The following is a 16,131-nucleotide window of genomic DNA, read 5'->3' as shown; positions in this document are numbered from 1 at the left end:
ATTCTTTTTGTCTGTTCTAAAGTTTCTATATTATGATTTCACATTCTTTACTATTTTGTTTTGTAAGAATTACAAAGTTACACTGGGCATGATGGCACATGTCTGTAATCCCAGCACTCAGGAGGCTGAGGCAGAATTGTCCTAAGTTGAGGCCAGCTTGGGCTACATGGTGAGTTCAAGGCCATCCCAAACTACACAGCGAGACTCTCAAAAAAAAAAAGAATTACAACTTTTATTTTGTAAATATAATCTCTTTATATGATGTACTTTTAGATACTGTTACACAGGCACAGAGGAACAACCTAAGAAATTCAAGGAATAATTTGTACGTTTTTATTTGAAATTACTCTTCTAATTGCTTCCTTTCCCCACAGTAGTAATTTCTGATCCCAAAGCTGTGTGTGCCTCTGGTGACATGCCGCGATGGTTCGCCAGCACAGTTTCTTGCCTCTTCATCCTTCCTGGACACTGTGGATGATCTCTGTCCTATTAACTCTGAGTAGACAGGGAAACACTGCTCAGCTGTCTGTCAATTGCTTTTTGCCCCCAGGAGCAGATCTCTTACTCACACTTTCCATTTCTGTAAACGAAGCATGATATCCTTTATACCTTTGCAATTTTTTTTAGTTTTACTAAGGACATTTCTGGAGAAAGCACAGAAGTAATATTTTAAAACCTCGATATGTTTATAGCTTATTTTATGTATGTATGTACGTACGTACTGAGAATTGAACTCAGGACCTTGCCCTTGCCAGGCAGGCGCTGTGCTGCTGAGCTATACCCCCGACCCGCTACAGATTATTTTAACACTTGCTCTCAACAAAGAATTTCATAATTAGAAGTTAGCTTTCATTTTTAAAAAAATAACTTCTCCTAGACTGAGACACATAAGATACTGAAAAATACAGGTAGAAATTTAAAAAACATCTACATTTTTTCAGTGATCTTATTTTTCATATACAACTTTAATAATTCCAAATACACTGTGACCCACAGGTTCTCAATACACTGAAGGCACTTAAAGTATAGTACTTCATAACTAATTAAAATGATATCATGATCTCTAGATTTCTATTCTTCTGTTTTGGTACTGGAAATCGAACTCAGGACCTTGCTCTTGCTAGGCAGGCGCTGTGCTGCTGAGCTATATCCCAGACCTAGACTTCAAAACACTTGCTTTTATTTCTTTTTGGTGCTGGAGACTGAGCCCAGGGCTTTGTGCATGCTCAGTACATACTCTACCACTAAGGCACATCCTTAGCATCCCAAATACTTCCTTTTCAATTTTTTTTTTTTTTTTTAAATTGCCTACCTGCAATCCTGATTTTCAGAGTGCACATGTATTAGTTGCCCAGACTGGTCTTAAGTTTGCCATCCTCCTGCCTCTACCTCCTAAGAAGCTAGGATAATGGGCAACTGTCATGCCACACAGCATTCCTTTTAAGTTCTAAATTATGTTGAGTGAAAGAAGCCAGACTCTAAGGGCTGTACAAGACATGATTCCATTAATAAGACACTCTGTAAGAGGCAAAATTACAGGAGCAGAAGCCAAACTAGTGGTTGCCAGGGGTCGCAGGTGAGGGATAGGATTTACTGTTATGTTTTTCTAAGTGGTATAAAAAATGGGCACGCGTGCATGGGCGCATGTGTGTGCATGTGTACAGCAAGTACTTTAGCTGGGTATGGTGGTAAAGACCTGTAATCCTAGTACCCTGGGAGGCTGAGGCAGGAGGGTAGCAAGTGTTAGCCCAGCCTGGGCAATTTAACAAGACCCCCTTGTCTTAAAATAAGAAATGAAAAAAGGGCTAGGGATGTACGTAGCTCAATGAGAAGGCCTTGGGTTCAATCCCCAGTAACCCCCCACATACAATCATTATTTTATTATGGATGTGGTCACACAACTTGATGCAATTCAAAGTGGCACACCCCCAAAACAGCCAATCTACTGTGGGTAGTGAATAAAAAAGGAAGCTCAACACATTCCAAATGAAGGCACACTTAGCCTCTTTTTACAAAGCTGTTCACGGACAGTGAACAGGACCCACACAGGAATGTGAAGAGGCTGATCCTTGATCACTCTGTCTTACTTTTTGTTGATCAGGGCATATGATTTTAGTGGGTTTTCTAAACCCATTTTCCCCCTCACTGGCAACTGCCCTGCTGTGGCTGCCCACCAGCACACGCAGCGCTGGTCCACAGGACTGGTGGGGCTCCCAGGACCCTGCCAACTGTGGCACGTGCCTACCAGGTGTGGCCCGGCATTGCTCCGTTACAGCACCACTTCCTGACTCTTCAATGAATGGCTGTCCCACAACCTGCAGCACCTGCACGCTCATTCTCTGCTTATGTAATTTTGGCTCAACACTAGCGATCTCTTGACGTTTTTCAAATTCAGGTCACATTGTCCAGGACACTTGAAGCCAGTTCCCAGAAGTGCTCATGACTGTGTAATACAGTCTTCCCTGCTAACAGGGTTTTGAAAATCAGTGCTTTTCTTGCCCTACAGAACCAGACTGAAGGAGAGTTTGTGATTCATTTACTTCTACTGAAACAAGGTTTAAAAAAAAAAACCAAGGGCTGGGGATTTAGTTCAGCGGCACAGCGCCTGCCCGGCAAGCGCAAGGTAGTGAGTTCAATTCCCCGTACCAGAAACAAAACAAAACAAAACAAAAAACAAAAAATGACAACAAGAAAAAAACCAGCCTAAAAAACCCTGTAAGTCAAGACCTGCAAACTCTTGTGACTCAGAGCGACAGGAAGGGCTGAAACACAAGCATTCGCTGCTTGGGCAGAGACACTGATTTGCACGGCTGGACCCTTTCCCATGCTGGACAGAGAATGGGAGGCACAGTAAGGGTATCAAGATACAGAGCTAAAATAAGATCCACTTTATTCTGAACAATTGTGTAGACCTCACAACTTGAGATCAGCTGCCCGTGTCACCAGTCTGGAAGCATCCCACCCTCCCTGCACCGCTGAGGCCTGCTGCTCTCCATCTGGTGGTTTTCCTGCCGCCCCTCCTAGGGCTCCACCTTGTGTCTGCACACACCTGGCTTCATCCACAGCTACAATTCCCCTGCTGGCCCCATCCGTAGCCCATCCACACATGCTTACCACATTTCCCTTATCAAATTGCGAAGTGCATACCACGTGCTATCCAAAAATGCAAAACCCCACTTACATTGTTGAAGTAAGATTCTACATGTGATCTGTGAGTGGTTGTCAAACGGGCTGTACGTGACGGACACCGGATTGGGTACAAGACAGTAGGGGCTGTGAGGTCTGTGGCAATGTAAGTGTGTCTTCCCAAAGCCATCCAAATTCAAGGTAATATTATAAACACAAGATTGTAAGTTTTCTGTTATTAAAAAACCTATAAAGCCATAGTGCTCCAGGCCTACCTGTTCTCACGTTAGGTACACACCAAATGTACTGAGACTATGTTTCTACAAGACTTATGAAGCCTGAGTTTTATAATCTACAAATGGAGTTGGAGAGTATTTACCTTAGAAGGTTGCTGTGAAGAACAAATGAAGCAATAAACACGAAGTGCCGGATATCTCCCTTTATGTGGTAAATACTTAACATATACCAGCTGTTTCTAAAATAACTACATGCAGTAACTGCATTTGTTGCTATCCATTAAAAACTCCCATCAACTGTAAAATCTGCCGTATTTTTAACCTCTTCACTAACTCCTCGGTATCTGAGGAACGAGGACGTTTGTGGATCTCCCCTTAGCCCAGCGTCACACTGCACCCTGTCACTGTCTTGCACCCACTTTTGTCGGGATCATTACACAGCGGCGATAAACTCTGGCTGCGCGTCACTCGTTCTGGCAGACGGGAAGAGCTCACCGGGCCAGGAGGGGGGGACTGGCAAGGCACAGACCTGCAGTGTAAGCAGAGGGGCAGCGCTCTGCAGAGGCCCGGGCCCTGGAAAGTGACCTATCTGTGACATCTCCGCAAGAAGAGCAGTACCTCAGGAGGAGGTGGACAGGGAGGCAGGACGGGGAGGTGGAGACTGGGTGCAAGTGGTCCTCCGCGACTGAAGCGGGCCAGTGGGTGAGCACACCTGTGTTCTGGAATGAGCACTTGGGTGTGATGGCAGAGGAATACATCGCAGCAGGTAAGGACCTTACCTGTTGGGTTAAAAACTTTGCTTTGGAGTCGAACTATACATATGTCATACAAGTATTGAACAAGTCAGCGAACTGGTAAAATTTAAGTAAAAGTAGGCAGCGTGAAGAGACCACCCACTGGGGATAAGCGTATCATGGGTATCTTAGGAAAGACCTTAGTAAGACCCAGGCCATGGGGGCTCTGGGACAGACAGGAAATAAACAAGTTGGATGACACATTCTAGGGGGTCAAATGTTTAAAACAGTTTGAGTCAATCCCAGCTAAGCATCAAAACAATTAAACACTCATTCTATTTTGGGTAAACTTATAAGGGCAAGGAAACAGAAGACAGCATTGTAACAGCATTCTTGGAACCTGATGATCATAAAAACTGGCCAACAACACTACATAAAATAGTGAAGGGCAACTAGAAAGAAAAATGACAAAAATGGCTACTTCACATGACCTCGCATTTAAAAGACTCCTCAAAACTATCAGCACAGCATAAGCCCCAGGCCTCTCTGAAAGAGACAGAATCTCCTCCTCACAAGTGAGCTATCAGCAAGACCCACTGACAGCTCCTGGTGGCTCTGCCGCTCCTTCAGCCTGGAGGACCCTGAACGAACACAATTTGTGCAGACAGCAGCCACGGCCTGGGCCGGGTCACAGATACAAGTCTGACTGCAGAAGCAGACTGGCTCTCCACACCCAGCACAGGAGGCTTGAGAGGTCTGCAGCCAGGCGGGCTCCTGGGCCTTCCACTGTTCACTGCGGTCAGGCTCCCCGCATCTTCCCACTCACAGCTGTGCCAGAGGAAACAGACCTGACAGAAGCCCACAACTGTGTGCCCTAGGTCTCCAGCACAGCCACAGGGTGCCCGGCTCAGTCCCGAAGCAAACTATGGGAGGCAGACAGCATGCTGCCTTCCTTTAACAGATGACAGTACAGTACAGAGTAAGGCGACATGACTCAAGCCTGAGGACTGCGGTCAGCGCTGGAACCCAGGCAGTCTGGCTCAGAGCCTGTACACTTACTCATCAGGGCCCTTCTGACTTCCGCACTGAAAGGCCACTTTACTCACCTAATGTCCCCAGCTCCCCATCAAATTATAAAGCACAACTAAACCTCTAATCAAGGGCAAGCAATCATTCTGTTACACCAAACACTTCACAATGACTAACACACAGTAGTTGGCCAGCTCATGTGACAACTCTGACTTCTGAAAGATGACTGGGAAGCAATTTTCCTTTGGAAGAACTAGTTTTTGTTTTTCGGGTTTTGTTGTTATTTTCTTTTTTGGCATGCAGATCGAATCCAGGGCCTTCACATCAAGCTACATTCTCCAGCCCTTTTTTATTTTGAGACAAGGTCTCACTATGTTACAAAGCTGCCCAGGCTTGAAACTATGATTTTTCTGCCTTAACCTCCAAGAGTGCTAGGATTACACGTGTGTGCCACCATGCCCAGCTAACAACTAGCTTTTTTTTTTTTTTTTTTTGGGTTTTTCTCCGGTACCGGGAACTGAACTCATGACCTTGCGCTTGCCAGGCAGGCGCTTTGCTGCTGAGCTAAATCCCCAGCCCCAACTAGCATGTTTGTAAACAGACAACCCTATGCCAGAAGTTAGGAGACCTCCTTCTGAGTTTGGTCTGTCACTTATTAGGTAATTTACAGGGGAAAAAACCCTATATCCTAATGCATTTTAAGCTTTTAAAAAAATGAGATATGAAGATAGTAAGAATATTTACCTATAGGTACTGCTGTGGACCATATTTTATATATACATACAGACACATAAACATGTTTAAAAGTGTTTTATAACCCAATAAAATATAAAAATCTATTTTATTATTGGAGGTGTAATTAATTCCCATTAGGGCTGTTTCAGAAATGAGGAAGCACGTCTATTCCCTTCACCTTAATTAAGTTTAATATCTTTTATGAGCAGATAAGGTACTTGGGATAAATAGCAAGAGAAGAGGGCTCCAAAAGCCATGAAGAACTTGTCTATGTCTGCGAACAAGCATAGTACCACCCAGTATCATGGATAATGATGTATCTCAAGGCAGTTTATGATACAGTGAATAAAATACTTGGTATAAAATAAATACAGTAACAGGAATTTAAAAATAACCTAATTATTGTAATTCTTGAGTCTTTTAGGTGAGCCAGAAAAATCACACATGCTCACTCATGGTGCCACAGGGAGCACGGAGAGGAAACAGAGTAGGCATCAGCACAAAGCAGCACCTGGCTCAGGGACCCTTAAGGAGCACCCACTGCCAGGGACCCTTACAGAAGCACCACACCACACAACTGCTCAGACTGTTGCTCTTGTCTTCCAGAAAAACTCTTAGTTGTCAGGGACCATGTATTAACCACCGCATGTTCAATGACTTCCAACAGTATTTTGTTGTAATAGACTAGATATGCTCTTAATGTCACTCTGGACAAACGTTTACCCACTTCCTAGTTATACTATTAACATCTCAGAACCCAACCTCTCCTATCGTCTAGCTTACTCTAGTTACAGCACAAAGAGACAAAAGGAAGAAAATGGACAAAGCGAAAGGTGGTACGACGCCAGCTTGGAAGCAGCAGGCTCACAACTGCACCGTGTGTATGTCTCCACCGAAGATCACTTCATTTACTTCTGGAAAACAATCCAAGTAACCATCCTTGACATCATATGCTACATCTACTTCACCATTTTTCCAGCTCCATGGGGACACGTTTCTGTGGGAAGCAGTCATTCGTCGACTGCTCTGCTAACCCTGACTGTACCAAGCACAGGAGCTGGTTTGCTGGGTTTCCGAAGCAAGTGCTAAGCATGTGCATCTCTGGTTTACACATGGCCCTGGCGGGCGGCACAGCCAATCCTTTGACAGGTCAGAAAGATCCAGGAAGGTGTGGGGTGCCTGGAGCACACCCTCCAGCAGCACAGTGGGGATGTGAACACAGGTTTGCCCTGTACTGAAGCCCATTCTTTTCCCCCTTAACAGTGCTAAGGATCAACCGAAAGGGTATGCTACCACTAGATCTCTATCTCCAGACCTGCCACATTCCTGCTTCAGCCTTCCAGGTCTGGGAGTCAAGCCTGACTCCCATACCTGGCACAGGCCCTTTCTTAGCCACCTACCCCTTTTAAGTACTAGGATTCAACCCAGGGTCTCCAGCCTGCTAGGAAAGTGCCCTACCACCAAATTATAACCCCAGCCCAAAGTATAATGTTCAATTCACAAACATCAACCTGAACTTTGAAACTCCTGGTTTATGGCCTGGGGATATAGCTCAGTGGCATAGGGGCTTATCTGGCAAGCCTGAGGTCATGAGTTCAATTCCCAGTACCCCCCACCCAAAAAAGGAAACTCTTGCTTTCTAGGCTGTCTTAAGCATCCTTAAAGAATTAGCCCATATAAGAACAAAACCTAGAGGGCTGGGGATTTGGCCCAGTGGAGCAGCACCTGTCTAGCAAGCATGAGGTCCTGAGTTTGATTTCTGGTACACTCCCCAAAAATAAAAATAAGAACACTCATGACTTGGTACCATCACAGATATTCAAATATGTATGTGGCATCAAGCTCCAAATCTGAAAGTGAGTAAGTCTTCAAAGTATCGTATAAACCCCAAACTCTTAGACAAGGAAAGTCTTACACTGATATTTTCTAATTGTAGTAGATGTACTGTATAGTATGACTTCACATCTTCTGACAAGAGCTTTACTCTGAATCCTGTTTCTTTAAACACCATCTCTCTGTCATCTGTTGGCCAGTACTGTGCACATTTAACCTATATACAAAAAGATGAGACATTAGGAAACCATAAAAGTTGAAAAAAGAAAACAAGCCTCACACATACATACTATACCTTTTCAAGTAGTCACACCTAAGAACAGTCACCATCACATTTCACTTATTTAGTAAGACTAACATTTTACAAAGCGGCTTTGTAAAATAAAATGTCCCTATAATTGTTAAACTAAAAAAGCCATAAACAGATACCATCTCTACGAAACAAAAATGAAAGTTGTCATTTTTAAAGCTTGATGTCTTACAATTTAAAAAAATTTTTTTTTAAATTTTTGAGACAGAGTCTTGCTTTGTACTGCAGGCTGGCCTTGTACTCATGGTAATCCTCCTCCTCAGCCTCCACACTGCTGGGATTACAGGTATGCGCTACCATGCCCAGCAGTGTCTTACATTTTAACATCATATGATATTCATTTATGCTTCTGAAAGTATCAAACACCTACAAGGATCTTATCATAAAAGTTTTGAAAAGCTTTTATTTATAACTACTTTCAACAGTTACATATGAATTTGCTATTAAGTATCTACAAATATCACATATTTACATAACTAAATTCAAATTAGTAAATTACTAAAATTAAATTAGAAGAAAGAATCAGAAGATTAAACGCCTTTTCCCTAGTGTTAGTATACAGATTGAATATCCTTAGTGGAAAATGTCGCTGGACATTTAACAACTCTGACGTTATTTGCCATGTTAGAAGGAAATGATGTAATCCCTTTCAGTTGGAAAATAAAGTAATATATTTTTATATTGTTCAAAGAAAAGCAAATGTGAGCCAAGGATCTTACTCCCTGCCATACTGACTTGTGCGTATTGAAACACCAGATAAATGGTCACTGGCAAGAATCAAGAGACTATAACGCCCATGAGTCTTTCCTTAGGAGCCACTAGAAAATAAAGATTCTCAATAACTGGAGAGACAAGAACAGAGGCTGTGATAAAAATTGAATACCTATTAAATATGGCCCTCCCTATTCATGTATTCTGCCAACCTTGATTAAAAAAAAATATTCAGGAAAGCTAGATGTGGTGGTGTACCCCTGTAAACCCAGCACTCTGGGAGGCTGAAGCAAGAGGACTGCTAGTTTGAGCCCAGCCTGGACATCTTAGTGAAACCTTGTCTCAAAAATGCAACTTTGTTTTTAATAAGGCTGTGAATGTAACTCAGTGTAAAGGTTCTAGGTTCAATTCCCCACATTAAAAAAATAAATAAATAAAAAAGAAAAGAAAAAAACTGCATCCATACTGCACACACAGACCTTGTTCTTGTCTTGCTTCCCTAAAGACTGCAATACAGCAGCTCTTTTCGTGGCACTTATACTGTAGTAGGTACTGCAAGTAAACTGAAGAATAAGGGAGGACATGCATAACTGATATGCAAACACTACAACATACTTCATAGAGGGGCTTGCACACCTGCAGATTTTCGTACTGACAGAGGGTCCTACAATCCCCCTCCCACAGAGATGAGGGCTGACTGAACAGAATGCTGGAAAAGGGGTGTAGGAGACTGTAGTATAATGACAACCAAGAAACAAGGAAAGAAAGCCACGAGAGTGGAAAAACTGTGAAAAACAGATTACTTTCAGAATTTATTTTGGTACCAGAACAGATATTGCTGGGACTTTGTTTTCTATGTGGTATAACATGAAGGAAATAAGTCATTATAAAACATTCTAGATCTCAGATGTCTTTGAAAACCAGGATTCTTGGTGTAAAAAAAAAAAAAAAAAGGCAGACAGAAGGCAGAAAAATCAGACCTTTTTTTTTTTTTTACAGTGCTGGGGATTGAACCTATGGCTTTGCACGTGCTAGGCAAGTGTTCTATCACTAAGCTACACTCCAGCTCCAGGCTTCTTAGAGAAATGGCTAGATTCTGCAAGTAATTAAACTTAAGCATCTAGATCCACCCACTATAAAAATGATTTCTAAATTCTGGTGGTACCATTATCCTACTAACAGTAATTATTCTCCACTCTATGAGAGATGAAATTTACAAATCATCTAGTTTGCAATGCTGTTCAAGTGATAAATAATTTGTGAATGAGTTTAGAGACTGAAAAATACTACAAATGACGATGCTGACCCTGGGACTTCTTGAATGTCAATGTTACTTCAGAGAGAAACAGAAAGTTTGCATCATCACTGAATCAGCAACCACAAATTTTGAAAAAGAGTAAGAACCAGTAATCTGAAGATGGAGAACAGCACTGTTTTCAAAAATTCTTTTAATGGTACTGGGGATTGAACCCAGGGCATTTTCACTGAACTACATCCCCAGCCCTTTTTTATTTTGAGACAAGGTCTTGCTAAATCACTAAGTTGCCCAGGTTTGGCTTGAACTTGGGATCCCCATCTTAGCTTCCCGGAGTGCTGGGATTATAGGTCACTCTGTGCTACCACACCCAACAGTACAAGATCTTAAAGCTGGAAGGGAATTTAGTGACAATATTTTGCAATTTGCTTGACAGAAATAATATCTAAAGCTACAAAAGTAAAACACCTTAATCAAAGTTATACCACTAATAGGCAGTGTACTTAGATTGTAATTTTAAATTTCCATAAGTTTATACTTATTATCTTATAACCTAAGAGCCAACTACAATTTATAAAGATAAAAGCATCACTTTAATCTTATTGATAATTTCCAAAATTCTAGCAATAACACAAAGATTCTAATGAAGCCTAGGGATTCTAGAGACCTATGTACCACTACTAGTCAGTAACTGTATCATTATATTTATAACACACAGATTAGTGGTCTGTAATTATTACATAAATATTTAAGTTAAGAAAGGAAAAAGATTCATTAGCTCTGGTCTGAAACATCCTGATACCTAACCTTGAGCAATTAAAGGCCCAAGCTAAGGGATAAATCCCCCCGCAACAGATACACACGAAAACCTTTGCTGTTGAAGAGCATATGTAGTACACTAAATTGTAAATATTAAATATTACTCACCGATTCTTTCTCCACAACTCGATTTAGCATGACAACTGCTTTGGACTTTTGCTGCCAAACCATGAGCCAGAAATGACAACAGGTATTAGGAAGGGGACCCTGTAAGGCAAAGGGAAGCAGGTTAGGGAAGGTCGGGAAGAGCAGGGACTGAGGGGAGAACCCTCCAGATGTTGCAGGTCCGCACTAACACAGTGGATGAGGTCAGAATAAGGAAATCAAGACTATATCCATTTGAATTCAAACACTAGAACCAGGCCTCAACATTAGCACCAGTCTCTACTAGTTAGAATTCTGGTTTCAAAGAATCAAAACCTTTTTATTTACTTAGAAAGGGGGCTGCTTAGGCTATCAGTGGCTCTCACAGTCGGGAGCTGGAGAAGCAGGCTGAGTCAGCCTAGGAGTCAAAGCACAAGCAAGTTCTGTCCCGAGAAGCAGCATGGGACACTGCTCCTGACTGCCAGCACCCTTGCCTGCGCTGCACTGTTCAAGTGGCTCTGGTGTTTATGCACAACCTAGAAACAAACCCGAGTCAAAAGCACAAGTAGGATCGGGGGTGGTGGCGCACGCCTGTTAATCCCAGCACTCGGGAGGCTGAGGCAGGAGGATCACTATAAATTTGAGACCAGCCTGGGTTACAAAGTGAGCTCAAGGCCAGCATGAACTGCATAGCAAGACTCTGTCTCAAAAAGACAAAACAAAACAAAAGCACAAGTAGGGACATCTTATTGGTCATATTCTAGCTGCAAAGTTACAGGCAAAGACAAGTTTCTGTTCCCTTTAGCCTCTGTAACAGAAAGAGGCCCTGTCTCATGCCGATATCCACAGACCAAGAGGAAGTCTGTGTTATCACTGGCCAGTCAACAAGCCCAAGTCAAGTCCAAAACCATTTCCAGAAAAAGACAAGTCATGAAAGTACCCGAGCCACTCTGCAACTATTCTACAAACACACAGCATGCTCAGTTTCAATAGGACAGTGTGTGGCTGGATTAAAGGGGCAGCAATCCACATTACAGCCCATGTTTCTCACCATGCACTAAACTAAAACTGAAGTAGATCGAAGATCTACAAAGTAGAACAGAAACACTCAATCTGTTCTTAGAATAGACAGAACTCTTGAAGACCTTGGTGCAGACAAAGACTTTATGAATAAAATCCTGATGGCACAGGAACTGTATCACAAGGAATCAACAACTGGGGTCATCTCATTAAAAAGCTTTCGCACAGCAAGAGAAACCACAGAGTGAAGAGACAACCCACAAATTTTTTGCCAGCTGTTCCTCAAAGAACTACCATCTAGAATATATAAAGAAAAAAAAAAAATCGGACCCCCAAATTTAAAGATCCAATCCAAAAATGGGCATCTGAAATGAACCCTAACCCTAACTTCTCAGACGAGGTAGAAATGGCAAATAAATATATAAAAAAATGTTCATTATCACTGGTCATTCAAGAGATGCAAATTAAAACAATGAGATTCCATCTCATTCCAGAAAGAATGGCTATTATCAAGAAATCAAACAATAACAAATGCTGGAGGACTATGGGGGAAAAAGGAGCGTTCTCCACTGTTGATGAGAGTGCAGACTGGTGCAACCACTGTGGAAATCAGAGTGGAGATTCCTCAAAACACTAAAACTGAAGGTTCCATTTGATCCAGCCATTCCCCTTCTGGGTATCTTCCCAAAAGAATTACAAGCAACATACCAAGCAATATATGTGTGTAATAGTCATATATGCACACAGTTTGTAACAGCCAAATCTCCATCAACTGTGAGTGGATAAGACAAGTTGTTGTTTTTTTTTATACAATGGAGTACTATTCTGCCATAAAGGATAAGTGTGAGGCATTTCTAGGTAAATAGATGCACCTGGAGACCATATTCTTAAGTGAAATAAATCAGACACACATGTGTAAATACCACATTGTTTCTCTGGAGTGAGAAACCAAAAGTTTAAATAACCACCAAATGTATAATAGATATTGGGCAATGCTGGGGGGGGGCTGCAAATCGTATGTACTTAGGCACTTCCAACTACCTCATGTTTTACTTAAAGATTTGAGATGAAAAGGCCATGCCCAAATTATAACTTTTTCTTCAGGGATGGGGAGCAAACCAGGGACTCCTGTGTGGTAGGCAAAGGCTCTACCACTGAGCTGCACCCCAGCCTAACTAACATGGAATGAGTGAAAGTTCAGTAGCGGAGAACTCAGAGCATGCCATCATCTCACAAAGCCCGAGGCAGGCAGTGAGAGGCCAGGCAGTTAGGACACCACTGCCCAGAGGTGCAGCCCCAGGGTACCAAGGCTTGAGGGTTCTGGACTGAAAGCATCTCCAGGACAGGCACACTCCTTGATGAGCAGCTGATGTTCAATAAATACTAAGTGAATCAAATCTAAGGACAACTTGCAAAAATTCCACAACGCTCTTGAGAATGCTTGAGAATATGCAGAATGTGAGATACACGTAATAATAATCCAGTAAAGCTCCAGAAAACATAGGATGTAAGGCAGGAGGAGGAAAACAGGGTCAGGCTTCGAGTTCTCACACTCTATGTGAGGTGGGCTCTGGAGGGACACATAAGGAACAGTCAACGGACAAGAACGTAAGTAGAACTACACATTACCATAATGAGATGGTAGAGGCTTTATAAAAGGTTCACTACTACAATATTACTGCGACTAACAAAGGCCACAACAAATATAACATGGGAGTGCTTCCCGTATCGCTGAGGGAATACAGGTGTTTCTTTTTTTTTTTTTGGTTACAGGTGTTTCTTTAAACATATTCTACAATGGTAGAGGCAGACAGACATAGATAACATGGATATAACAGCTGAGTGAGGCCACCGGTCCAGCTGCAGAGCAGAGCAAGTTCAAAGCAATCATACAGCCTGTGTGGCATGGCCACAAAGTTTAGCTTCTTTCTACTTTCTTGAAGTTTAAATTACACAAAGCAGATAAAATAGGGAACAGTGTTGCAAAAGTATTTTAACTATTGATTTACTTCCCACCAGAATGCCAAGCAAGGTTTTCACTGAACTATTCTACTGGAATAGTGGCTGCCACAGACTGGCTCGCAACAGAATCTCAGGGAACAAGTAGCTGGGTCCCTGGTTCTGAGCAGAGCTGCCTAACTTGGGTTTTTTTTTTCCTTTTGTACCAGGAATCCAACTCAGGACCTGGCACTTGCCAAGCAAGGCACTGTGCTGCTGAGCTACATTCCCGGCCCAAACCACCTAACTTGGGTCTCAGAGTTGAAAACCAATGTCCCAAAACGCAGGTTAGAGGAGAGAAAATAAGTTAAATTAGAACTGTGGGAAAGACCTACATAAGGACTGAGAAAAGAAAGAAGAGCCAATAAATAACACAGAAAAAATGGTGGAGAACAAAAGCCTACAGTTAAGGTCCTGGATAATCCTTCTTCTCCACACTTCCATGTTACAGTAGTTCCAACAGAAAGTAAATTTTTGGCTCTATACACTGTTTTATTAAAAAATATCACAAATGCTCATAAAGACACTTTAATTATTACACAAAGGCCAAATTAATCTGTATTCCCAGTTTCCAGAAAACACCATCACTAGTGGTATGTGTGTAGCTGCTGAACCCATCCCAGCTGTGCCCTAGGAAATCAGGCTGCAATAGGGTACCTGGCAGACGCTCCCAGCCAGGGTGTGTGACACTGGACATCGAAGCGTCCCAATCTCTGGGTTCTGACTCCAGGCTAAGATCCATATTCTCTAATTGTTGCCAGACAAATGGGTGTCTTTTTATGTGTCAACTGTCTACCTTTATTTTGCTCTTGGAACTGTGAATTTATCTTTTGCCATCCACCCCCCAGATTTTTATTTTAAAATTTTTTTATTTACAGGAGTTGTTGTAGCTCAAGTAAAATAATTCTACAGCTTCCTGTGCATTAGATCTAGTCTTACACTTCACAGTTACAGGTTATTCTGATCCAAGTTAGGTTTTTAAAAATCTCAGTACTATGGCTTATCTTTTGAATATTTAAAAATCTTTAACTGGGAGAAATTACAGCGCTATAAATTAAGTCTCCACTATATGCCAAATAAAGAGCAGCTGGTGCGGGTAAACAAAAACTGCTCCTATTATCTTGGGATGGAAGAAAAGTGGTGCTTGCATGTGGACATGGCCAGGTGCTCCACAGAAAGTAGGCAGATGGCCGAAGAACCCCGGCAGGAGCTCAGCCCTGTGTTGACGGGCAGGCACACGGGCCCCACCGATGGTCAGGCACCATCTTTGCAAAAGGAAGGTGAGCGGGCTCTCAGGGCCTCTGGTGACCCTCACGGGCCGGGAAGAGGGGGCTGGCAATCGTAACAGAGCAGTAACAAAAGTTCCACGTCAGACATGAGACCAGAAGGGCATCTGCCTGAGGACCTGCTTGGCCATTCTGTGACAATTTCCATTGAAGGAGCATGTTAACATTAAAAATTATTTTTTACCTCAAAAGCTTCAAAATTTTATAATGGGTACAATTTATTTCATAACCAGAAAAAAACAAAACAGCATTTTACTTACAAGACAAGATACACTTTTTGCTATGTTTAAAAAACTGCATTTTCAGGCATCTTTTCAATGCCGCATACTTGCCTGTGTTAAGACATAACTCCTTTGCACCTCTTCCATGTCAACTAAGCTGGCATTTATATAATCATTTTCAGTATTTTGCAGTTTAACACGGCTGTGGTCATCTGAAAATAAAGAATGATAAACTGTAACTTATTTCAAGCTTGTCATTTCTTTTCTTCTTAACATGTTCCAAGAAACAAATGTTCTAATATTCTAAGAAACAAAAAAAAAAAACAAAGTAGATTAGCATCACAGAAGAGTCAGAATATGAAGAAAATCTTTCTGTAAGTTACAAAACATAATCTTGTTTGTCACTGTGGTGATGAAGGGGAAGTGTCTCCCATTAGCAATGTAACAGCAATCCTAACTTGAAAGACTGATCAGAGTGAAACACAGTAAAACAATAAAGCACTTACCTCCCTAGAAAAGTAAAAGGGGTCATTTAGATTCTCTGCCTAAGAACTGACTGCTCTACCTACAAAAAGAGCTGGCCTCAGACAGATAAGGTTACACTTCATTTTCCTCATTTCTTAACTAAACAGGCATTCAATCATATTTAAGGAATTTTTAGCACTTAACTGTGTTTATAGATTGTTAAAAATATTCAAATATAGTTGGAGTATTCCAATTGGGCTCTTTAAAAG

The 16,131-nt window shown here is 41.9% G+C and overlaps 1 protein-coding gene across 12 annotated transcripts in view; it reads right to left on the bottom strand.

The window, feature by feature from the left end:
• The window catches only part of Ptpn2 (protein tyrosine phosphatase, non-receptor type 2), a 75,262-nt gene that overhangs the window by 18,994 nt on the left and 40,137 nt on the right, over positions 1 to 16,131 (bottom strand). For all 12 annotated transcript variants that reach the window (XM_005372550.2, XM_013513107.1, XM_013513054.1 and 9 more), the window contains 3 exons: positions 15,509 to 15,609; positions 10,897 to 10,995; positions 7,776 to 7,910 (listed from right to left, as the gene is read on the bottom strand). In XM_005372550.2, coding sequence (XP_005372607.1) covers positions 7,776 to 7,910; positions 10,897 to 10,995; positions 15,509 to 15,609 — 335 coding nt within the window. The remainder of the gene's footprint in view (positions 1 to 7,775; positions 7,911 to 10,896; positions 10,996 to 15,508; positions 15,610 to 16,131) is intronic.

The sequence above is a fragment of the Chinchilla lanigera genome, unplaced genomic scaffold (assembly GCF_000276665.1).
Source record: "Chinchilla lanigera isolate Chin_1 unplaced genomic scaffold, ChiLan1.0 scaffold00001, whole genome shotgun sequence".
Lineage (NCBI taxonomy): Eukaryota > Metazoa > Chordata > Mammalia > Rodentia > Chinchillidae > Chinchilla > Chinchilla lanigera.
Note: the sequence above shows the minus strand (reverse complement) of the source record. Positions and strands in the feature narration are given on the sequence as shown.